This window comes from Pan paniscus, chromosome 13 (genome assembly GCF_029289425.2).
Source record: "Pan paniscus chromosome 13, NHGRI_mPanPan1-v2.0_pri, whole genome shotgun sequence".
In the NCBI taxonomy this organism is placed as follows: domain Eukaryota; kingdom Metazoa; phylum Chordata; class Mammalia; order Primates; family Hominidae; genus Pan; species Pan paniscus.
In genome coordinates, this window is record NC_073262.2 from 100065332 (window position 1) to 100090524 (window position 25193).

General features: G+C 42.4%; 1 protein-coding gene across 2 annotated transcripts; it reads left to right on the plus strand.

The window, feature by feature from the left end:
* COQ10B (coenzyme Q10B) lies at positions 1-23531 on the plus strand. Of its 2 annotated transcripts, none has more exons than XM_003825313.5 (5): positions 1-2205; positions 8445-8594; positions 11034-11226; positions 18502-18603; positions 22160-23531. In XM_003825313.5, exons 1-5 carry the CDS (start codon positions 2102-2104, stop codon positions 22325-22327), a joined length of 717 nt encoding a protein of 238 aa, XP_003825361.1. In that variant the 5' UTR covers positions 1-2101; the 3' UTR covers positions 22328-23531. The 2 variants fall into 2 exon arrangements, with proteins under 2 accessions (XP_003825361.1, XP_034810628.1); XM_034954737.3 differs by lacking the exon at positions 1-2205 and adding an exon at positions 2304-2590.
* Positions 23532-25193: the final 1662 nt, after the last annotated feature.

Consider the following 25193-nt stretch of genomic DNA (forward strand, 5'->3'; position numbering starts at 1 on the left):
AATAAAAGCAGGCTGCCTGAGCCAGCAGCAGCAACTCTCTGGGTTCACCTTGCATGTTGTGGAAGGTTTGTTCTTTTGCTCTTTGCAATAAATCTTGCTGCTGCTCACTCATTGAGTCTGTGCCACCTTTAAGACCTGTAAGAGTCACCACGAAGGTCTGCAGCTTCACTCCTGAAGCCTGGGAGACCACAAACCCACCGGGAGGGATAAACAACTCCAGATGCGCTGCCTTTAAGAGCTGTAATGCTGCAAAGGTCTGCAGCTTCACTCCGGAAGTCAGTGAGACCACAAACCCACCAGAAGGAAGAAACTCCGGACACGTCTGAAAGTCAGAAGGAATGAACTGGGGACACACCATCTTTAAAAACTGTAACACTCACACTGAGGGTCCGTGGCTTCATTCTTGAAGTCAGCAAGACCAAGAACCCACCAATTCCGGACATACAAGGATTGTGTATTTGAAAGTAGTTGATACAGAATTGTCCATGCAGCTACAGAACCACCTCAATCTACAAGTACATCATGTGTTGTACTGCAAAATGTTTGACAAACCTTGTAGCTGATGATTTCAATTTACTCCACAAAGTATCTAGTAAGGGGTGACTGCAATAAACCAAGCAAGAGGAGAAAATAATCATAGGCACAACAGCTGGAATATTGCTTTAAATGTAAATCAGATCAAGTAACTGTTCTGCACTCAAACTCTAATGGCTTTCCTTCACGCTTAGAATACAATAAAAAATTGGTAGCATACTATGGCTTCCGTGGCACTAAGCTCTGCCTACCTCGCTGACCTTATTTCCTACCACTTTCCTCCTCTCGCTGTGCTCCAAACTCCTTGCTCTTCCTAAAGCATGCCAAGATTGTTCCTGCCTGGGGCCTCTGCACTTGCTGTTCCATGCACCTGAAAGTCATTTTCTCCCAAGTAATCAGAGTTCACTTCCTCACTTCATTTTAGGCCTTTGTTCAGTGTCATCCTCTTAGAGCCCCTCCTAACCACCCTATATAAAACAGCACCCTACCATATTCCTCCCTCTTCATCTCCTTACCCTGCTGTACTGTTTAGTCTATGGGACATATAACAAGCTGCCATTGCACTATATACTAATTGGTTTCTTTCCCCCACTAGGATATAAGCTCTGTGACAGTGAAGACTTTTGCTCACCTCTCCAGCATCTAGTAGGTGCCACACAAATATCTGACTACATTTAATCAACAATCTCATTTACACCCAAACTATATTAAATAGGTAGTATTGTCATCCTCACTTTACAGTTTGCAGGAAAACTATTGGTGCACAAACCTTAAGTAAAGACCTGAAAACAAACTGAGGGAACAAGAAGTCTGGACTTGATGACTGATCACCAAAACAAGTAAATCAAAGCGAAGTCGTCTGATTAGTATGGAATAAGGGAAACCCAAATCATACGAGAACACCAATTAAAATGTGGGACACGCAGGAAGAAGGCAGACGGAACTGCTGCTGGATAACGGAGTCTTTCCTAATGACAGGACCTTATGTTGCCCTCACAATTACCCCGTGAGATAGGCAAGGCAGGCATTGTATTAGACAATCATTAACAAGCAGGACGCTGACAGCCAAGCTTCGCAGCCAGGAGTGGTGGCCTGTCTGGCTCCGCACTCACGGGTTCGGACAGTTACAGAATTAACACTCAAGCCCTGGGGCTTCCCGCAGCCCCCGGGGGGGTGGGGCTCACTGACTGGCCTCCCGGAAGCGGACCCCAGGAGAACCAGGCAGTTGATTAATCCAGGAACAGCTCCTGCGCGGGGCGTGGACTGAGCAGTCACTGAGTATTACGCAAATTGCGCGAGCGCACGGGAAAAGCGATTGGTCGGTCAGGAGAGAGAGGTGCGTCCTGGCGGGCCCGCAGCTCCGATTGGCCGACAGGCTGACGGGAACGTTTACGGTCGGCGTGTGTCAGCGACGTGCAACCCGGAAGGGAAGAAGGGGCGTGTCAGGCTGCGCAGGCGGCCAGTCCATTGGCTGGAAGAGACGGGAGCCGGGCTCCGGGCCCGACCAGAGGAGGGCGGTGCTGCAGGGCTGGTCCGGGAGGTGACGACCGGCTTCGGAGAGTCTATCATGGCAGCTCGGACTGGTCATACGGCCTTGAGAAGGGTAGTCTCGGGATGCCGTCCGAAGTCGGCGACAGCGGCCGGGGCGCAGGCGCCCTTGCGGAATGGCAGGTAATCAACAGCGGGGGCGCTGGGACGAGAGTAGTTTTCGATTTTGGCTGCTGAGTTGGGGGACCGGAAGGATTTGGGGGTGAGGCAGAGCCGGACTCGGTGCATTTCCGTGTCTTTAGAGGAGAAGGCTTTTTTTTGCGTTTGGCATCTGAGGGACTCAAGAGCGGCGCGCATCACCTTGGGCCCAAGGCTGTGTTCGTGGCTCGTTTCCCTCGTGAGAGGCGGTGAATCATCGGCGAAGCGACTTTGGAAGCAATTTGGCCATTGGTGCCTTTGGGCTCTTCCGGTCTCCTCCCCTATGGCTTGTTGCTACTGCTGTTGGAAAGTTTTAACTTTGCGCAGAAGGGTTGCCGGCTGCTGGCTGTATGGGAGTTTGTGTTTGGCGGTGAGCCCCCTTCTCCGGTTCCTTCTACCTGCCAGATGGTCAGATGCGTTTTCCCAATTTCTGAAAGAGTGCTTTGCCCTCGCCATTTAGTGTTTACAAAAGTAAATACAGCCAGCATAAGGGACTTGGATTTTTTCACTCTGCTGTAACTTACAGGTCCTGTAACCTTGAAGCATAGTCAGCTTTCGATTTTCCTGGTTGGTTCATTTTTTGGTAGGTGGGGGTGGAGAGGGAGGTCGGGACACGGATACCATACTTGTACGACTTAGTTTCCTTTTACTAATAACATTGTAATATTCTTGAAAATTAAAGTTAGTGTGTTTAAAATGAATTCAGGTGTACAAAATACGAGGTGGGGAGAGAAAACACAAATCTCGTTGAGCCCCAGGACATTTAGATTAAATGAAGATCCGACCCTACTGGAAACAAGGAAATAATTTTTTAAAAAAAAGATTCAATGAAGAATTTTTAAAAACACCAACAACCTTACCAAATCCAAATCCCTTTAGACAAATGTTGGATGAGACAAACAAAATCATAAAATTACTCCTGCTTTAGGAAATAACCTCAAAAAGTAGTTTCAAGCAGAATAACGCCATCATACTTGAGATCTGTTTGTATTACTCTTATAAAATGTTGTCTTGCAAATAACACTTACTTTTGAGAAAAATACAGTTGCTTTAATGATCAAATTGAGGCTTCAGTTCCAAGATAAATACTGTTTATGATAATGAGGGCGGCAGTTTGCGTTCATTTCCAATGTTAAGCATCAGATTCTGACCTTTATTATACTTAAGTATATGAGAGAGTGGTACTGGAAGACGAGTGACAAAAAAGCTGTTCTCCATGTGGTCCAGTTGTCCAGTATTCATTTCATGGTTTAACTGTATATATGAATGTGTGTATCTTCATATCGTAGTTTAAGACATAGTATTCCTGGCAGTGCATGAAAATAGATGTGCTGTCCAGGCCACTGTAACTATAGCATGCAGATTGATCAGAAAATGTCCTGTTAGTTTGCTTTAAACACTGGTGTTTTCCTTAGGCTTGTAATCAGATTGTGTAAGGGTATTTTTTTGGGTAGGCTGGGAGGCAATACATGAACCTGATACAAAGGTTCATGTATTGCCTCCCAGTAAATACATGAACCTTTATATATAGTAAAAAGTCAACCAGATACCCAATTCACCTCTTTAGAAGCAAAGGTCTCATCTTTTTTCAAGTAAAGGTTTCAGCACTGTTCACAGTAGTTAAGATACAGAATCAACGTAGGTGTCCAACAACAGATGAATGGGACTGGGTGCAGTGGCTTATGCCTGTAATTCCAACACTTTGGGAGGCTGAGGCGGGAGGATTGCCTGAGCTCATGAAACCAGCGTGGACAACATGGCAAAACCTTGTCTCTACCAAAAAAAAGAAAAAAAAAATGTGTGTGTGTGTATACACATACACATATACAGAAAAATTAGCTGGCTATGTGTTAGTGCAAGCTTGTGGTTCTAGCTGCTCAGGAGGCTGAGATGGGAGGATCACTTGAACCCAGGAGGTTGAGGCTGCAGTGAGCCTTGTTTGGGCCACTGCACTCATTCCTGGGCAACAGAACCAGACCCTGTCTCAAAAAATAAACAAGGCCGGACACAGTGACTCACACCTGTAATCCCAACACTTTGGGAGGCTGAGGCAGGAGGATCACTTGAAATCAGGAGTTTGAGACCAGCCTGGGCAACATAGCAAGACCTCGTTTCTACAAATAAGTAAAAAATTGGCAGGGCTTGGTGGCGCATGCCTGTGGTCCCAGCTAATTGGGACTTGGGATGGGAGAATCACCTGAGCCCAGGCAGTGGAGGCTGTGGTGTGTCATGACTATGCCACTGCACTCCAGCTTGGGTGATGGAGTGAGACCCTGACTCAAACACAACAACAACAATAAAACAGAAGAATGGATAAAGAAAATGCGGTGTATATATTAATACACGATGGGAATACTATTCAGCCATAAAAAAGAATGAAATTCTGTCATTTGCAGCAACGTGGATGGACTTGGAGGGCATTATGTTAAATGAAATAAGCCAGGAACAGAAAGTTACACATGACGAGTTCTCTCTCATATGTGGAAGCTAAAAGAAGTTGATCTTGGCCAGGCACGGTGGCTTATGCCTGTAATCCCAGCACTTTGGGAGGCCAAGGTGGGCGGATCACAAGGTCAAGAGATCAAGACCATCCTGGCCAACATGGTGAAACCCCATCTCTACTAAAAATACAAAAATTACCTGGGTGTGGTGGCGGGCGCCTATAGTGCCAGCTACTCGGGAGGCTGAGGCAGGAGAATCGCTTGAACTGGAAGGCAGAGGTTGCAGTGAGCCGAGATAGCACCGCTGCACTCCAGCCTGGCGACAGAGCGAGACTCCATCTCAAAAAAAAAAAGTTGATCTTGCTGGGCGCAGTGGCTCACGCTTGTAATCCCAGCACTTTGGGAGGCTGAGGTGGGCGGATCACAAGGTCAGGAGATCGAGACCATCCTGGCTAACACAGTGAAACCCCATCTCAACTAAAAATACAAAAAAATTAGCAGGGCGTGGTGGCGGGCGCCTGTAGTCCCAGCTACTCGGGAGGCTGAGGCAGGAGAATGGCGTGAACCCGGGAGGCAGAGCTTGCAGTGAGCCTAGGTCACACCACTGCACTCAAGCCTGGGTGATAGAGCAAGACTCCATCTCAAAAAAATAAGTAAGTAAAAAATAAATTTAAAAAAAATTGATCTTAGAACAGAGGATACTAAAGATTGGGAAAGCTGGGAGAAAGGAAGGGATAGGGAGAGATTTGTTGAAGGATACAAAATTAATGCTAGATAGGAGGAATACGTTTCTAATGGTCTATACCCGCGATTCCCAACCTTTTTGGCACCAGAGAACAGTTTTGTGGAAGACAGTTTCTCTACAAATGGGGGTCGTGGGGAGGGGGATGGCTTCGGGATGAAACTGTTGCACCTCAGATCATCAGGCATTAGTTAGATTCTCATAAGGAGCAAACAACCTAGATTCCTCGCATGTGCAGTTCACAATAGAGTTCTGGCTCCTATGAGAATCTGATGCCACCGCTGATCTGACAGGAGGCAGAAGAACTCAGGCGGTAATACTCACCTCCTGCTGTGCAGCCTGGTTCCTAACAGGCCACAGACAGGTACCAGTCCATGGCCTGGGCGTTGGGGACCCGTCTTCTATACCACTGTAGGATGACTATAGTTAGCAATAATATATAGTTTCAAATAGGTAGAAAGAGTATATTGAATGTTCCTAGTGCAAATAAATGATGAATGTTTGAGATGATGGATGTGTTAATTACCCTGATGTGATCACTATGCATTGTATGTATCGAAACATAGAATTATGCTCTTACCACTATTATAAAATCAACTACTACTTGTGATGTCCCAGAAAATTTAGAATTCACAAAGCCATCTTGCTTTTTTATATTTTCATTCATGAAGTGTTATTTATAGCTGAATATATAAGAATCTTAAAATCTTAAAAGGTCCTAATAAGTTTACCCATATACAGTTTATGTGTCTTTTCAATTACTTTTTTTTTTGAGACGGGGAGTCTTGCTCTGTTGCCCAGGCTGGAGTGCAATGGTGCCGTCTCGGCTTACTGCAACCTCCGCGTCCCAGGTTCAAGCATTTTCCCTGCCTCAGCCTCCCGAGTAGCTGGGATTACAGGCACGTGCCACTACACCCGGCTAATTTTTGTATTTTTAGTAAAGGCAGGGTTTCGCCATGTTGGCCAGGCTGGTCTCGAACTCCTGACCTCAGTTGATCCGCCTACCTCAGCCTCCCAAAGTGCTGAAATTACAGGCGTGAGCCACCGCACCCGGCCTCCATTACATTTTAACAGATAGTCACGTAGTATTTACCTTAAGCAAATTCACTGACCTCTGTTTCATTTTCTCTGTAATAAGTGTGTTCAATTTTTATAAACAGCTCTAAAGTTCTTCATTGTATTATAGAGCCCAAATTTGTCTCTCTCTAATTGGGGTTGTGTTTTACACTTTGGGGTCATATTTTCTTTTTCTTTTTTTTTTTCTTCTTTTGAGACGGAGAATCACTGTCGCCCAGGCTGGAGTGCAGTGGTGCGATCCACTCCATTTACATATATATGTATGTACATATGTATATGTATTCATATATATAAATAAATGGAATGAGGTATTAAATGCTACTAATGCCTATGTGTATTAGTATATACATACACACGCACACACACAGTTATTATATATGTACATACTTCTTTTCTCTCTTTGCATGGCTAACTCCTTGTCCACTATGTCTCAGCTAAAATCTTTTAAGGGATTCCTAGGTCACCCTGTCTAAAGGAGGTCCTAATTACACCTCCCTCTTCCCTGCATCTCTTCTTCAGCACTTTTTTGAATCAATCTTCAACTAGAATATAATCTTCATAAGGCTTATGTTTGTTCTATTCACCATTATATCCTTAGTACTTAGCACAGTCTTAACTTAGAATAGGAGCTCAGTAAATATGTGGATAATTTAAATTGAATTATCCTGGCCAGCAATGACTAGTAGTGTCAAATAGTCAAATAGTTATGTAATAATCTTTTTTCTTTTCTCTCTTTTTTTTTTTTTTTTTTTTTTGAGACGGAGTCTCATTCTGTTACCCAGGCTAGAGTGTGGTTGCACAACTTCGGCTTACTGCAACCTCCGCCTCCCGGGTTCAAGTGATTCTCCTGCCTCAGCCTCCTGAGTAGCTGGGACTACAGGCGCCTGCCACCACACTCAGCTAATTTTTTGTATTTTTAGTAGAGATGGGGTTTCACCGTGTTAGTCAGGCTGGTCTTGAATTCCTGACCTCGTGATCCACCCGCCTCGGCCTCCCAAAGTGCTGGGATTACAGGCATGAGCCACCTCACCCAGTCACTTATGTAATAATCTTATTAAGGAAAGTTGAAAATATTTAGGTGAACAAGCATATAGCAGACATTTGTACATAGAAGTACCTCAAACAATAAGTTTCTGGTTAACTAGACATGTTTTTACATATATGCATTGAAATGGAGACTGCAAGGTAAAGGAGAACGCAGCAACAGTTGGTTTTTATTTGTTTTGTTTTTGCTTTTGTTGAGATAGAGTCTCGCCCTGTCACCCAGGCTGCAGTGCCCGTGGTGTGTTCATAGCTCATTGCAACCTCGAAGTGCTGTATTCAAGCGATCCTGCTGCCTCAGGTTCCTGAGTAACGGGAACTACAGGCACATGCCACCATGGCTGGCTAATTTTTAAATTTTTTTGTAGAGACAGGGTCGCTATGTTGCCCAGGCTGGTCACAAACTCCTGGCCTCAAGGGATTCTCATGCATCAGCCTCCCAAACCACTGGGATTACAGGTTTGAGCCACCATGCTTGGCATCAGTACTCACCATCTGGTAGGTGGTCCTACCAGATGTCTGCCAAGAGATTTGAGACCTAATTTTAAGTCTCACTGGAGTGGATCCAGCTAGGCAAACAACGTGGGTAGACAACACAAATCAGAAAATAGATTTGTGTATCTAGCAAAGCTTATGGTAAGAGTAAGTTGTAACACGTGACTACAGAGTGAAAGCCAACTTTCTGGGAGAGATGCCTTTTATGCCAGAAGCTTCTAACCTAACTAAGCTGTTATTTTTATTTTTATTTTTTACAGTGTTTAAGAAGCTGTGCTTTTTCTGTGCCCGTGTGTGTGTATTTTTTCAGAAACATTCTGAAGTTGCAAAGCCTTACAAAGTGTGATAATTACTTTATAGTTTCTATAATTTGTGCTTCCTTTTAATTGTTACTGTCACTCTAAATCAGGTGATTTTTGTCTTTTCAGATATTTAGCTTCCTGTGGTATACTGATGAGCAGAACTCTTCCACTACATACCTCAATTTTGCCTAAGGAGATATGTGCACGAACTTTCTTCAAAATCACTGCACCATTAATAAACAAAAGGAAAGAATATTCAGAGAGAAGAATTTTAGGGTTCGTATATGATAAGAATTCTACTAAAAGAGCATGTTCACAATTTTCCGTGGGGTATCGTGTCGTGCCTCTTTCTCTCTGGATTATCTTCTTACAGACTAAGCTCTCTTTTCTAGGTTGGCCTTTTTCTTTTTTTTTTTTCTTTCTTTTGAGATGGAGTCTCACACTTGAGTGCAGTGGCGCAATCTTGGCTCACTGTAACCTTCGCCTCTCAGATTCAAGCGATTCTCCTGCCTTAGCCTCCCGAGTAGCAGGCACATGCCACCATCCCTAGCTAATTTTTGTATTTTTAGTAGAAACAGGGTTTCACTGTGTTGGCCAGGCTGGTCTCAACCTCCTGACCTCATGATCCACCTGCCTTGGCCTCCCAAAGTGCTGGGATTACAGTCATGAGCCACTGCTCCTGACCTAGCCATTGCTATTTTATAAATATTTGTTGAATGAATATAATTATATGGTAACTCTTTAGTATAGACTTAAATCTTTGACATGTAAAGAAAATTATTTATGACTTACATTTTTTGTACATTGTTCTTTTCTGTATTAGCAACATTACTGATACATTGGGCCATATGTTTACATAGCTTCCTCATGTATAGATATACATAGATAAGTACATACATACTAAGGCTCCTCATCTAGAGCCTTTGGTAAACATTTTCTGTAAAGGGACAGATAGTAACTATATTAGGTTTTGTGGGCCATAGGGACTGCTCAGCTCCTTCATTGTAGTCCGAAGGCAGACATAGATAATATTTAAATAAACGGGTGTGGCCACATTCCAGTAAAACTTTATTTACAAAAACAGGCGATGGGCCAGGTGTGGCCCCTGATCTAGGGGTAAATAGAGCAGATGGTAAAGACACTACAGTTCTGCTAAACCGGAAATACACCATCCCTCCATAGGGGAATTTCTACAAATGGCTCTTAATTCCCAACTGGCCATGAAGCTTTGTGAAAGTGCATTTCGTTAATTTTACTCATTTGCTTTTGTTCTCCCTATTTTTCTGTAGTAAAAGACTTAACAGCATTGTTCACTAAGTTCACCTTTATTACTAGCTAGTCTCTGTATTAGTTAAGGTAATGCTAACAGCCCTATAGATAATACCCAAGAGTTTATTTTTTTTTCTCATGTAGAGTTCAAATGGGTGTGCCGTCTACTGTAGTCCAAGTAGTGACTCAGAAACCCAGGCTACATCCAACTTTTGACCTCTGTAATTACTTAGTCTTCAGAATGTTGATCACATTGGTCTGGAGGTGACACACAACACCTCCTCCCAGATATTACTGGCAACAGCTAATTGTGACCCCATCTAAACGCAGTGGAAATGAGGACTGGGAATTGTTGCTCCTGATGGGCAGGTACTTCCTAGCAACAGCACCACGTAAAAAGAGTGCAAATCTTTGGAGAGACATCATTGTCACAGGTGTTACCTGTTAAAAAGAGAAATGGCAACTAAAAAAATACTGATTTAGTCTGCTGTGTGTGTGTGTGTGTGTGTGTGAGAGAGAGAGAGGGAGGGAGAGGGAGAGGTGTACAGGGTCTCAGAGAGAGAGAGAGAGAGAGAGAGAGAGAGTTGTACAGGGTCTCACTCTATAGCCCAGGCTGTGGCATGATCTTCACTCACTGCAACCTCTGTCTCTTGGGTTCAAGCAAATCTCATGTCTCAGCCTCCCGAGTAGCTGGGATTACAAGCGTGTGCCACCACACCTGGCTAATTTTTGTATTTTTAGTAGAGACCGGGTTTTACCATGTCGGCCAGGCTGGTCTCAAACTCCTGACCTCAGGTGATCTACCCACCTCAGCTTCCCAAAGTGCTGGGATTACAGGCCACCACTCCTGGCCATACTCTCAATTTTTAAATGCTGGCTACTAAAAATTTAAAAACTACCTCTTTAGGCCGGGCACGGTGGCTCATGCCTGTAATCCCAGCACTTTGGGAGGCCGAGGTGGGCGGATCACCAGGTCAGGAGATCGAGACCGTTCTGGCTAACACAGTGAAACCCCGTCTCTATTAAAAGTACAAAAAATTAGCTGACTGTGGTGGCACGTGCCTGTAGTCCCCGCGAGGCAGGAGAATCGCTTGAACCCGGGAGGTGGAGGTTGCAGTGAGCCGAGATCGTACCACTGCACTCTAGCCTGGGTAACAGAATGAGACTCCATCTCAAAAAAAAAAAAAAGAAAATTACCTCTTTATGTCAGATTCAACCTGTGAGATGCCAAATTGTGATCTCTGCCATATCATGTATGTATTTATTTAGAGACCTTTTATTTTCTGTGTTGCTTTGAGGTCATTGATTCCAGAATGTGGTTTAATATATGTGCTGAATGATTTATTTATCATACACAGTAAGTTTTATACATACTCACTTTAAAGTATGCATATATTATATAACTAGATGGAGTTAACACCTCTTTTTTATTTTTATTTTTTAAAGATATTCAATGCAGGAAATGTATGATGTAGTATCGGGAGTGGAGGATTACAAGCATTTTGTTCCTTGGTGCAAAAAATCAGATGTTATATCAAAGAGATCTGGATATTGTAAAACAAGATTAGAAATTGGATTTCCACCTGTGTTGGAGCGATATACATCAGTAGTAACCTTGGTGAAACCTCATTTAGTAAAGGTAACAGTTTTGTTTTTTGTTGTTTTTAAATATTCTTCCATATATTAACTTTGTCAAATGAGTTAAAATGTAATAGCCTAAAAAAACGTATTTAACCTAACAGGAGGAGGGTAAAAAATTTATTATATCTCCTAACTGTGTTACTTTATACAGTGTTAGCATTATTCTTTCCAAATAGAAATTTGAATATAATATGGGAATGGAAAACTTTTCCCTTTTTTTTCCCTTCTATTGAGGACTACTGACCCACAGGACAGATCACTTGCGCCACCCAAGTGGGAAATGTTTTAATTTAATTTTTCAACTGTTTTAAAATATGAATTAAATACTTTTATTATTGGGGGAAGAGTAAATTTGTTTACTAAATATATAGTTTTTTAAGTTAAAGAAGGAATGGTGGGGAAGAAGGAAGGAAAAAAATTAAAGTGGTGAGAGGATAAAGAAAGGTAGAAAAGATATAGGCATAGCGCTGTGGCTCACACCTTTAATCCCAGCACTTTGGGAGGCCAAGGCGAGCGGATTACGAGGTCAGGAGTTCAAGACCAGCCTGACCAACATGGTGAAACCCCGTCTCTACTAAAAATACAAAAATTAGCCGGGCGTAGTGGTGCTTGCCTGTAATCCCAGCTACTCAGGTGGCTGAGGCAGGAGAATCACTTGAACCCGGAGGCAGAGGTTGCAGTGTGCCGAGATAGTGCCGCTGCACTGCAGCCTGGGCAACACAGTGAGACTCCGTCTCAAAATTAAAAAAAAAAAAAAAGATATAAATATGTCATGTCAGGCAGCTGAGATGGGAACCCAAGAAGTTGAGGCTAGAGAGAGCTGTGATTAAGCCACTACACTTCAGCCTGGGCAACAGAGTGAGACAGTGTCTCAAAAAACATTAAATAAAAATGAAAAGAAAAAATATAAAAATATTGGGGGGCACAGTGGCTCACGCCTGTAATCCCAGCACTTTGGGAGACTGAGGTGGGTGGGTCACCCGAGGTCAGGAGCTTGAGACTAGCCTGGCCAACGTGGTGAAACCCCGTCTCTACTAAAAATACAAAAAAATTAGCCAATATGGTGGCAAGTACCTGTAATTTCAGCTACTCAAGAGCCTGAGGCAGGAGACTCACTTGAACCCAGGAGGCAGAGGTTGCAGTGAGCTGAGATCGCGCCAGTGCACTCCAGCCTGGGCAACAAGAATGAAACTCTGTCTCAAAAAAAAAAAAAAAATATATATATATATATACACACACATATATATACGTATATATATATATATATATACACACACACATATATATATACACACACATATATATGTATAAACATTGTTGAGATTATCCTGCCAAGTACCAGGTACTGAAATGCCAACTGCTCTTACATTATATTAATCATCTTATGCTTGTCAGAGGAGGATACACATGTAGAAAAGCGTACCGACCTTAAAAACAAAAAGGCAGAATTCCATGGGATAATGCATATTTCTTTTGCATTCCCATTTTGGAGTGGCCAAAGATTTTTAAAACTGAGTTATTTTTTGCCCACAGGATTTCATGATGATATAATTTCTTGGTAAGTGGCCAGAGCCAAATACCTTAGTCAGCTCTTTGTTAGGCATTGAAAGGGGTGCAGCTCTCAGATGTGCTCTTTCTGGTGCAGCTAGAAAGAAAGAGAACACTGTCACTGTCCAGTGAAGCTAAGACCCTATCTGCCCTATTCTTACCCTTAAAACTTCAATTCCACTTAAAATGCTGTGGACTAGGATTTTGCTATTATTACAAATGCTTTCACCTGCTTGCCTCATTGTTTTAGAGTTTTTAAACTACTGTCTGTTGTAATAGCTAACATTTACTGAGCCCATTTTACTGCTTTACTTGAATTACTCAAATTTTCACAAAAGCCCTTTGAGGTTCAAGAGTTATTATTTATTTTAGAGTTGAGGAAACTAAGGCTTAGAAGAGATAGAAAACTTGCCCAAGGTCACAGAGCCAAGACTCCAGCTGTCTGACACCAGTGAATATTTCTATAATCTTAATTTTTTTTTTCTATTTCCTGAGCTCAATTTACCATTCAGTCCCTTAGAACTTAAATCTTTTTTTTTTTTTTTTTTTTGAGATGGAGTCTCACTCTGTCGCCCATGCTGGAGTGCAGTGGCGCTTCCAGTGGCGTGATCTTGGCTCACTGCAAGCTCCGCCTCCTGGGTTCACACCATTGTCCTGCCTCAGCCTCCCGAGTAGCGGGGACTACAGGCTCCCACCGCCAAGCCTGGCTAATTTTTTGTATTTTTAGTAGAGACAGGGTTTCACCGTGTTAACCAGGATGGTCTTGATCTCCTGACCTCATGGTCTGCCTGCCTCAGCCTCCCAAAGTGCTGGGATTACAGGTGTGAACCACCACGCCCATCCAGAACTTAAATCTTAGTATATATATTATGCTGCTTCTAACTAAAAGAACTCTAAATAAACCTCATTTTTTCCTCACTGTCTACCTTTCTTCTGTTCCCTGCCGCCTTTTTTTTTTTTTCCTTTGAGACAGAGTCTTGCTCTGTTGCCCAGGCTGCAGTACAGTAGCACAAGCACAGCTCACTGCAACCTCTGCCTCCCGGATTCAAGTGATTCTCCTGCCTCAGCCTCCCAAGTAGCTGGGATTATAGCCATGTGCCACCACGCTTGGCTAATTTTTTTGTATTTTTAGTAGAGACGGGGTTTCTCCATATTGGCCACGCTGGTCTTGAACTCCTGACCTCAGGTGATCTGTCTGCCTTGGCCTCCCAAAGTGCTGGGATTACAGCCATAAGCCACCAGGCCCAGCCTCTCTCCCCTGCCTTCTTAAAACCTACAGGATAAGCTAGGTTTGGTAGCATGCACCTGTAATCCCAGCTACTCAGGAGGCTGAAGTGGAAGGATCGCTTGAGCCCAGGAGGTTGAGGTTGTAATGTACAGTGATCATGCCTGTGAATAGCTACTGCATTCCAGCCTGGGCAACATAGCAAGTAAGACTCCATCTCTAAAAAACAAACAAACAGGCTGGATGTGGTGGCTAACACCTGTAATCCCAGCACTTTGGGAGGCTGAGGCCGAGATGGCTGCATCACCTTAAGTCAGGAGTTTGAGACCAGCCTGGCCAACACGGTGAAACCCCATCTCTACTAAAAATACAAAACTTAGCCAGGCGTGGTGGTGAGTGCCTATAATCCCAGCTACTCGGGAGGCTGAGGCAGAAGAATCACTTGAACCCAGGAGGCAGAGGTTGCAGTGAGCCGAGATCGCGCCATTGCACTCCAGCCTGGACAATGAGTGAAATTCCGTCTCAAAACAAACAAACACAAAACAAAAACAAAACCACACAGGATAAAGTAAATCTCTTTATCATTGCACATTGACCCATTTACTTCCCTGCTCCCTCCTCCCATGTAATACTATACTTGATGTTCAGCTAATACCGAATGTCTTAAAAGTTCCACGAATGCACAGTACAGCACTATTCCACAGCCGTGTGCCTTTGCATATTGCTTATTCTTCTATCTGTAATGCACTTACCTTCTTGATATTCCTTCAAATTCTGACCATCTGGGGTCATTTTCTCTCTTTCCTTTCATATTGATAAGTAGCACTACCTTGGTGATTCTCCTGTGCTTTATTCATGCTTTCTTTTATCACTCTGTAATATATTTCTTCAACAGGATTTCTCCTTGACAAGACTGTGGTACTTGAGGGAAGGAGCCCCTGTCTTTTTCATCTCTGTAACCTCAACAGCAATACTATAATGATGGGAGTTATGAGGGCTCCTTACTTATGAAGCTTTCACTACCTGTATTTTTGGATTATTGCAGATTCAGAGACATTCATAATAATCTTAGAGTAACTTTCAGCACTGCTAAGGGAGGGATAAACTGTATTAGAAAAAAAGTAATCTTCATAATAACCTGCATTAGATGATCATAGCTATCTCAATTTTATGAAGCTTAAGGAGATTAAGAACCTTGGGCAAATTCACACTTGCATGTGTCTGACTCCAAAACTATTTTTTCTTTTTTTTTTTCCTACTCTCCTTCCCCCTATTTTTTCATTATAAGTTGCCTCACATAATAATGCTAGTTTGTTTTTTAAAGACATACTTGAGAATATATGCTCAACTTTCAGTTGTTCCTGGGTTCAGTTTCCAGATTTTTTTTTTTTTTTTTTTTTGAGACCAAGTTTCACTCTTGTTGCCCAGGCTGGAGTGCAATGGCATGATCTATGGCTCACCGCTTCCTTTGCCTCCTGGATTCAAGCGATTCTCCTGCCTCAGCCTCCTGAGTAGCTGGGATTATAGGCACGTGCCACCACACTGAGCTAATTTTTGTATTTTTAGTAGAAACGAGGTTTCACCATGTTGGCCAGGCTGGTCTCAAACTCCTGACCTCAGGTGATCTGCCTGCCTCGGCATCCCAAAATACTGGGATTACAGGAATGAGCCACCATGACTGGCCTGGGTTCTGGATTTTATTTATTTATTTATTTAGATGGAGTTTCACTCTTGTTACCCAAGTTCTGGATTTGATTGATTGATTGATTGAGATGGAGTTTCACTCTTGTTGCCCGGGTTCTGGATTTGATTGATTGATTAAGATGGAGTTTCGCTCTTGTTTTCCAGGCTGGAGTGCAATGGCGCAATCTCAGCTCAGCACAACCTCTGCCTCCTAGGTTCAAGCGATTCTCCTGCCTCAGCCTCCTGTGTAGCTGGGATTAAAGGCATGTGCCACCACGCCCAGCTAATTTTGTATTTTTAGTAGAGACGGGGTTTCTCCCTGTTGGTCAGGCTGGTCTCGAACTCCCGACCTCAGGTGATCCGCCCGCCTTGGCCTCCCAAAGTGCTGGGATTACAGGCATGAGCCACCATGCCCGGCCAGGTTCTGGATTTTAATACCCAATAGACAACACAGTAAAAATTATTATTTTTTACCCAATACAGTAAAAATTATTATAAGGGAAGAACAGAAGCCATGTGACAGTTTTGTGAAGTATTAGCTGACCAAAACATGCCTGTCACTTAATATGTCAGTAATTCTAGTCTACACTAATCTTTAATGGCCAGAAGCCCTTGAACATTTTCAGAGAGGCAACAGTTCAATGACTTTTACTGCCTGCTTCATGATAGAAACATTTTGTATGGAGTAGTTTATATAATGGTCTAAATCAGTTCACTCAGAACAGTCAGTAGTAGGTCATCATTATGACAGCTTCTACTATTCAGTATCTCTGCTCTTAGAAATGAGGTCTTTGGCAAACTCTTCGTGTCAAAACATAACAGTAAAAATCCGTGCATCCTTGGGCTAGATAATTGGAGTGAGTGAAATACTGCCAGATTTTGTATAAAAGTAGTCAGAGGAGGCCGGGTGTGGTGGCTCGCACCTGTAATCCCAGCACTTTGGAAGGCCGAGGCGGGGGGATCACGAGGTCAGGAGATCGAGACCATCCTGGCTAACATGGTGAAACCCCGTATCTAGTAAAAATACAAAAAAAAAAAATCAGCCGAGCATGGTGGCGGGCATCTATAGTCCCAGCTATTTGGGAGGCTGAGGCAGGAGAATGGTGTGGATCCAGGAGGCGGAGCTTGCAGTGAGTCGAGATCGCGCCACTGCACTCCAGCCTGGGTGACAGAGTGAGACTCCGTCTCAAAAAAAAAAAAAAAAAAAGTAGTCAGAGGAAGGTGCTATGTTACAGTGAATACTCCCAAAACCTGTTTATCCTTTAATGTTAAATTTCCTATAAGCTTCTTAAATGATTGTAAAGATGGGCAGAATGTATTATCCTAAAGTTGGGCAACTGAAATAACAAGATTTTATTATAGACTCTTGATGCTCTTAGAAATTACCTGTGCACTTTAGGAATGCTCTAGATTATTTGTGTGGATGAGGTGGTTCACGCCTGCTGTAATCCCAGCACTTTGGGAGGCCAAGGCAGGAGGTTCACTTGAGCCTAGGAGTTCATTACCAGCCTGGGCAACTTAGGGAGAACACAACTCTACAAAAAATGAAATAATTAGCTGGGCATGGTGTCACACACCTGTGGTCCCAGCTACTTGGGAGGCTGAGGTGGGAAAAAATAAAAATAAAAATAAAAAGCTGAGCATCTCTCAGGGTCATAACGAGCATAATCAGTCCTAACAATGAACTAGTAACTATGGTTCTGGTTACCATTTTCAGATTGCAGATGGCATCTCTTTCATGGATCTCAATACATTTTTTTATTTTTTTATTTTTATTTTTATTTTTATTTTATTTTTTCAGACAGTGTCTGGCTCTGTCACCCAGGCTGGAGTTCAGTGGCGTAATTATAGCTCACTGCTGCCTCAGTCTCCTGGGCTCAAGCAGTCCCCTCACCTCAGCCTCCTGGGTACTTGGGACTACTGGCGTGCATCACTAAACCTGGCTAATTTTTAAATTTTTTTTGAAGAGACAGGGAATCTCGTTCTGTTGCCCAGGCTGGAGTGCAGTGGCATAATCATAGCTTACTGCAGCCTCGAACTCCTGGGCTCAAGTGATCCCCCAACCTTGGCCTCCCAAAGTGATGGGATTACAAGTGTGAGCCACCACATCCAGCCACAATAAGTATTTTTTTAATGATACAAAATAGGAACTACCAAGATGCACTGCACATAGTATGGTTAAGTATTGTGATTGTGTGCATACTGAATATAAAATATACATGTGCATTGAAAAAATCGGAAAGAAATGGATCAGGGCTAAGGGCCAGGACTACACAGTTAGGAAAACTAGATAGAGGCCTCTAGGAATAAGGAGCAAAGAGTGAAGGAAAGACTATACGTGATTAATAAGAGAACAGTCTTTGAGTAGGAGATAAATGTGTACCAGGTACCTTATTAACATTTCAGTAATCTCATGATATAAAGTAGGTATTATTTTACAGATTAAGGAAATAGGGTATGGGGATTTAACTTGTTCACGATCACTTATATGTGGCAGAGCTAGAAATAAGCTTCCAAGAAGCTCCCTCTTTTGCTTCTAGAGGAAGGAAAGCTAAGTAGCAAAGCAGGTGTTAGCAATGGAAGAGAAAACACCTGGCAATCTTGGGGATCCCTGCAGGAAAAAAAAAAAAAAGGCTAATATTGGCAAGACATTACTTCCTAGTACCAAGCTAAAAATTAGATATCTTTATCTCCTATGGTCTGACCTATAAAAATTATTACTTATGAAAGAAATCAGCCTCAGTCATAGTAGATTCTTAGATTATGTCCAGTAGCAAAGGTATTTAACTGTGGTTTTATTTTTTCATTTTGTTGTAGGCATCTTGTACTGATGGGAGACTGTTCAATCATTTGGAGACTATTTGGCGTTTTAGCCCAGGTCTTCCTGGCTACCCAAGAACTTGTACCTTGGATTTTTCAGTAAGTCTCATAAAGCCCTTGATTTGTTCCACTTATGAGGTAAAATTGGTAAAAAGTAATCATTTTTTAGAACACAGAGGCCATAATTATATTGAATACCTTTTTCTGCATAAATGCTAATGAACATTTCTTTTTTATTCTATTTCTTGCAACCTTGAATATTCCTTCATTCTGTTTTTTACAAATCTGTAGATTGTAAGATACATGCCATGACTTTACAACCAGCTTAATAACAGTTTTAAACTTAATAATAGTTTTAAATTAACACCAAATGAAAGAACACATTGCATATAAGATGCAGAAACAGGCTAGGTGCAGTAGCCCATGCCTGGAATCCCAGCTCTTTGGGAGGCTGAGTCAGGTGGATCACTTGAGGCCAGGAGTTTGAGACCAGCCTGGGGAACATAGCAAGACTTTGTCTCTAGTGAAAATAAATTTATTGGCTGGATGGGGTGGCTCACGCCTATAACCCTAGCACTTTGGGAGGCTGAGGCGGGCAGATCACCTGAGGTCAGGAGTTCGAGACCAGCCTGACCAATATCATGAAACCCCGTCTCTAGTAAAAATACAAAAATTAGCCGGGCGTGGTGGCATGCGCCTGTAATCCCAGCTACTCAGGAGGCTGAGACAGGAGAATCACTTGAACCCGGGAGGCGGAGGTTGCAGTGAGCCGAGATCGTGCCATTGCACTCCAGCCTGGGCAACAAGAGCAAAATTGTCTCAAAACAAATAAAAATAAAAATAAAATTATCCTTGTGTAGTGGTGCCCACCAGTAGTCCTAGCTGCTGAGAAGGCTGACGAGCAGATCGCTTGAGTCCAAGGGTTCGAGCTTGCAGTGAACTATGATCACATCACTGCACTCCATCCTGGGCAACAGAGTGAGACCCTGTCTCAAAAAATTTAAAAATAAAACATGCAGAAATAAGGTAATAGATTTTTTTCATTTTTTTGCATCTAGAGTCTGGTAACTTTCTTTTTTTTTTTTTTTTGAGATGGGGCACTACTTTGTCACCCAGATTGGAGTGCAGTGCTGTGATATTGACTCAGTGTAACCTCTGCTTCCCTGGTTCAAGTGATCCTCACACCTCAGCCTCCCAAGTAGCTGGGACTACAGGAATGCACCACCACACAGGCTTATTTTTGTATTCTATGTAGGGATGGGGTTTTGCCATGTTTCCCAGGCTGGTCTCGAACTTCTGGGCTCAGGAGATCCGCCTACCTTGGCCTCCCAAAGTGCTGGGATTACAGGTGTGAGCCACCGCACCCAGCCTAGTAACTTTCTTTTTCATATAATCGTAGTTATAGAAAACTTAAAGCAATTTGTGGCTTTTTCTTTGCCAACAGGTAATATGGGAGTTGTTCTCTGTACAGGCAACTCGGGCATTGAATTTTAAGAAATGGCAATTTTGACTAAATTATCGTGTGCTGTTCTCAGCTCTTGAGTAATTTTCATTAAAGCATTATAGACATTAATAGGACAATTGGGGCCAAGCACAGTGGCTCACGCCTGTAATCCCAGCAATTTGGGGGGCCGAGGCGGGCAGATCACTTGAGGTCAGGAGTTTGAGACCAGCCTGGCCAACATGGCGAAACCCCATCTCTACTAAAAATACAAAAATTAGCCGGGTGTGGTGGTGCATGCCTGTAGTCCTAGCTACTTGAAAGGCTGAACCAGGAGAATCACTTGAACCCAGGAAGTGAACGTTGCAGTGATCTGAGATCGTACCACTGCACTCCAACCTGGGTGACAGAGTGAGACACTGTCTCAAAAAAAAAAAAAAGGACAATTGGGAAAATTTGAATAAGGTCTATATAAATTAGATAATAGCATTATTATCTAGTAGTAGTAACTCCCTCTGTTAATTTCCTGATTTTGATAATTGCAGTATGGTTATTGAAGACATTAAAATAGGGAAATATGGGTAATGGGTACATGGGAATTCTTTGTATTATTTTGTAGTTTTTTTTTTTACAAAAATGAAATTATTTCGTAATGAAAGGTAAACATTTTAATATTTAGAGGATATTTGGTCCTTAAAACACAGTTCTCAAACCAGTTGTCTTGAATTCTATATGGAACAATGAGAGGGTATAAATAAAGTTCTGAAAGGGTATCCAAGGGAGAGAATACAGTCATGGGTTCTTAGTTTCTGTTTCTGGTTGGGCCAGTAAAGCCTCTTCCTCATCCCTCTTTTCCACTTAACCACTAGAGACAGAAACTAAAACCCACGGCTTCAGGCTGTTAAAAGCCTAAAACAAAACAAAACAACAACTACAAAATAAGGTGGATTGGACAAGCTTGTCCAAATCATTGGCTACTTTAAGATTGAACCACGTGGCCGGGCGCAGTGGCTCATGCCTGTAATCCCAACACTTCGCAAGGCCTAGGTGGGTGGATTACCTGAGGTCAGGAGTTTGAGACCAGCCTGGCCAACATGGTGAAACCCCGTCTCTACTAAAAATACAAAAATTAACTGGACGTGGTGGCAGGTGCCTGTGGTCCCAGCTACTCTGGAGGCTGAGGCAGGAGAATCGCTTGAACCTGGAAGTCAGAGGTTGCATTTGAGCCGAGGTTGGGCCATTTCCAGCCTGGGCGACAGAGCAAGGCTCCGTCTCAAAAAAAAAAAAAAGAAAGAAAGAAAGATTAAACCACTTACACCATCTGCCCTGTGGGTTAGGTACACATGTGCATGCACACTTCCAGCCTCCTCTTCCTGCTGGTGCTTCTCAGTGATACCTATGGGAAGGATCACTTTCCTTCCTTATTTCCTTTTGTGAGATAGGATGGATCTAAAAGGGACACATTAATAAGAAGGCATAGTGATTAATGTATTCAGCAAAGGTTTTTTCCAGTCTTCTCTTATTAAGAAACAGACTTTTTCCCTTGAAATGAGATTTCATTGGCCTTCTTTATGTAAGCTTATTGTGCCAGCAATTGTGCTTGTTGCAGTAAAAGAAGATTCCCTCTTTTGGTGGGGTGCTAAAAATCCCACCTACATACATCCACACAATTCTACCTTAGATACCCAGTTCATAGTGTGAACACCACTGTCCTAAGTGGAGATTTAGTTTAAAAAAAATCTTTCTGGCTGGGCACAGTGGCTCATGCCCATAATCCCAACACTTTGGGAGGCTGAAGTGGGCAGAATTGCATTAGCCCAGGAGTTTGAGATCAGCCTGGGCAACATGGCAAAACCCCTTCTCTACGCCCCCCCCAAAAAAAAAATATATATATATATATATGTGTGTGTGTATATATATATATGTGTATATATATGTGTATATATATATATGTGTGTGTGTGTATATATATATATATGTATATATATACACAAAAATTAGCCACGTGTGGTGGCATATGCCTGTAGTACCAGCTACTTGGGAGACAGAGGTGGGAGGATTGCTTGAGCCCAGGAGGTTGAGGCTGCAGTGAGCCGCGATTGTGCCACTGCACTCCAACCTGGGCAGCAAAGCGAGAGTCCCTCTCCAGGAAAACCAAAAAAAAAAAAGCAAAAAATAATTTTTTCTAAAATAATTTTCAATATTTTCCTACAGATTTCTTTTGAATTTCGATCACTTCTACATTCCCAGCTTGCCACACTGTTTTTTGATGAAGTTGTGAAGCAGATGGTAGCTGCCTTTGAAAGAAGAGCATGTAAGCTGTATGGTCCAGAAACAAATATACCTCGGGAGTTAATGCTTCATGAAGTCCATCACACATAAAGGCAAAAAAGAACTGGTGCCACCTGCTTCTGACTTTAGTTTGTTCACTTTTAGGAAGTATTTTCATGACATGTTTTCAGAAGCCAGAAAGCATTTGTTAAACGCAGCTTTGGTTATAAACCTGCACCATTGAAAATTTGCACATAGAATATAGACTCACTTGTACATAGAATTATTTCTTCAAGTATAATTCAAAATAATATGGACATTATCATGTTCTGCATTACAATAATGGGATTTCATCACCATTGCTAGAATACTGGCATGATTCTTCTGAGCAGAAGTTGAAACTGTAAATTTAAACCTTTTAATTATCACCTTACCTGAAAGAGGTTAGTTAAGATATTCACACAGTATGTATTATATTAACCATATCACACTTAAGTTATTAAATTCAGACTATTTGTAACTTATTGTTATAGGGCCTGCCGTATGGCTTAGGATATTTGAGTAATCATATATTTAAAGTAAAAACTTTGGGCTGGGCACAGTGGCTCACACCTGTAATCCCAGCACTTGGGGAAGCTGAGGTGGGCAGATCAGTTGAGGTCAGGAGTTCTAGACCAGCCTGGTCAACATGGCGAAACCCCATCTCTACTAAAAATACAAAAATTAGCTGGGCGTGGTGGCACACACCTGTAATCCCAGTTACTTGGGAGGCTGAGTCACAAGAATCGCTTGAACCCGGGAGGCGGAGGTTGCAGTGAGCCAAGATCGCCCTGCTGCACTCCAGCCTGGGCAACAGAGGGAGACTCTGTCTCCAAAAACAAAAACAAAAACTGTTAGTGAAGGTTCCCTGGGACTTTTTATATTTTAAAAATTGTTCTTATGACTAGTAGATAAATTCATTGCCATAATGAGGCTAGCTCCCAGATAAACAGTGTATTTTCTTCTTTTTTTTTTTTTTTTGGTGAGTGGTCCAGAGCTTTAAGCTACTTTTCCAGTAGTTTGCCACTTTCTCCGAGGTAGTTTGGCTGCTCTTTCAGTAATGCTAATTGTGTGTCAAATTTTGTCTACAACAGTAGGCAACAGATGAAGATAAGTTGGTTGAATGTCTCCAGCACTATGCATCCCTATTTTCTATTTATTGTGTACACTCACTTTCAGTAATGTGTTTCAAACTGGTATTTTTTAAAAAACAAATCAATGTAAGGACTGAAGTTGAAGTAGCAATGTAATAAAGTTAATTTGTTTATTTTTTGTACAGTTAGTTTGGTTATTGAAATCTTCCTATATTGTTTAAATGTGTATTTGCATAGACATAGTAAAGTGTTACAGCATTTCATGTCTTAAAAATATCTATGAAGATATCTAAAATATCTATTTCTATGAAGAAACAGACTTTAACAAATATAAGCAAAATTCAGTTTTCTTTTAACCAGTCATTGCTCCTGTCCTCCTTTCACTACATACCAACAACCCTCTGGCATTAAACTTCCAGTGATAGTGCTATTAACTTTGTTTCCTCAGGTCAACAAGGGACCTCAGTAATTAGTTCTCTACATAAGTATATATATGGGTATTAATTTGTTTAATAAATCTGTTTTGAGCACCTGCTTTCAATCAGACATTGGGTATAGAGTGATGAAGGATTCATATCAGCCTCTACTCATGAGGAGCCAGGTTGTGCTCTCACACAAGGTAAGCAGTATCTTTCCACTTACAGATGAGGTATTTGCCAAGAGCATAAGTAGTTTGTATATAGTTATATACCTTTTTTTTTTTTCTTTTCTTGAGACGGAGTTTCGCTTTTGTTGCCCAGGCTGGAGTGCAATGACGTGATCTCAGCTCACCGCATCCTCTGCCTCCCACATTCAAGCAATTCTCCTGCCTCAGCCTCCTGAGTAGCTGGGATTACAGGCATGCACCACCACACCTGGCTAATTTTGTATTTTTAGTAGAAATGGGGTCTCTCTGTGTTGATGAGGCTGCCCTCAAACTCCCAACCTCAGGTGATCTGCCTGCCTCAGCCTTCCTAAGTGCTGGCATTACAGGCGTGAGCCACTGTCCCTGGCCAGTGTACCAGTGTAGCTTTTTAAATAACAAAGTTTTTTTTTTTTTTTTTTGGCTGGGCACGCTGGCTCATGCCTGCAATCCCAGCACTTTGGGAGGCTGAGGCAGGCAGATCACGAGGTCAAGAGATTGAGACCATCCTGGCCAACATGGTGAAACCCTGTCTCTACTAAAAATACAAAAATTAGCTGGGTGTGGTGGCATGCGCCTGTAGTCCCAGCTACTCGGGAGGCTGAGGCAGGAGAATCACTTGAACCCAGGAGGCGGAGGTTGCAGTGAGCAGACATCACATCACTGTATTCCAGCCTGGCGACAGAGGAAGATTCCATCTCAAAAAAACAAAAAAAAAACAAACTTTTTTTTGTTGTTTCGTTTTGTTTTTTGTTTTTTTGAGACAGAGTCTCAACTCTTTTGTCCAGGCTGGAGTGCAGTGGCACAATCTCGGCTCACTGCAACCTCCGCCTCCCAGGTTCAAGTGATTCTCCTGCTTCAGCCTCTCAAGTAGCTGGAGAGTACCAGCGCACACCACCACATCGGCTAATTTTTGTATTTTTTAGTGGAGACGGTTTCACCATGTTTCCCAGGCTGGTCTTGAACTCCTGACCTTAAATGATCTGCCGGCCTTGGCCTCCCAGGGTGTTGGGATTATAGGCGTGAGCTACTGCACCCGGCCACAAAGTTTTTTTAAAATGGCAAAGTCATTTAAAGCTTTTTAAAAATAAGACTCAGACATTTTATTATCTCCATGTACTGTATTCTCTTTTTTAAAAAATTATTTATTTATTTATTTATTTTTAGAGACAGAGCTCCCTTTGTTGCCCAGGCTGGTCTCAAACCTCTGGGCTCGAGCACT

What these genes read in the sequence shown, in the direction of transcription:
- COQ10B (XM_003825313.5), top strand. Translation starts at nt 2,102, where the DNA reads ATGGCAGCTCGGACTGGTCATACGGCCTTGAGAAGGGTAGTCTCGGGA. An exon ending in GCGCCCTTGCGGAATGGCAG is followed by an intron (nt 2,206 to 8,444) that starts GTAATCAACAGC and finishes TTGTCTTTTCAG; the next exon opens with ATATTTAGCTTCCTGTGGTA. An exon ending in TGAAACCTCATTTAGTAAAG is followed by an intron (nt 11,227 to 18,501) that starts GTAACAGTTTTG and finishes ATTTTGTTGTAG; the next exon opens with GCATCTTGTACTGATGGGAG.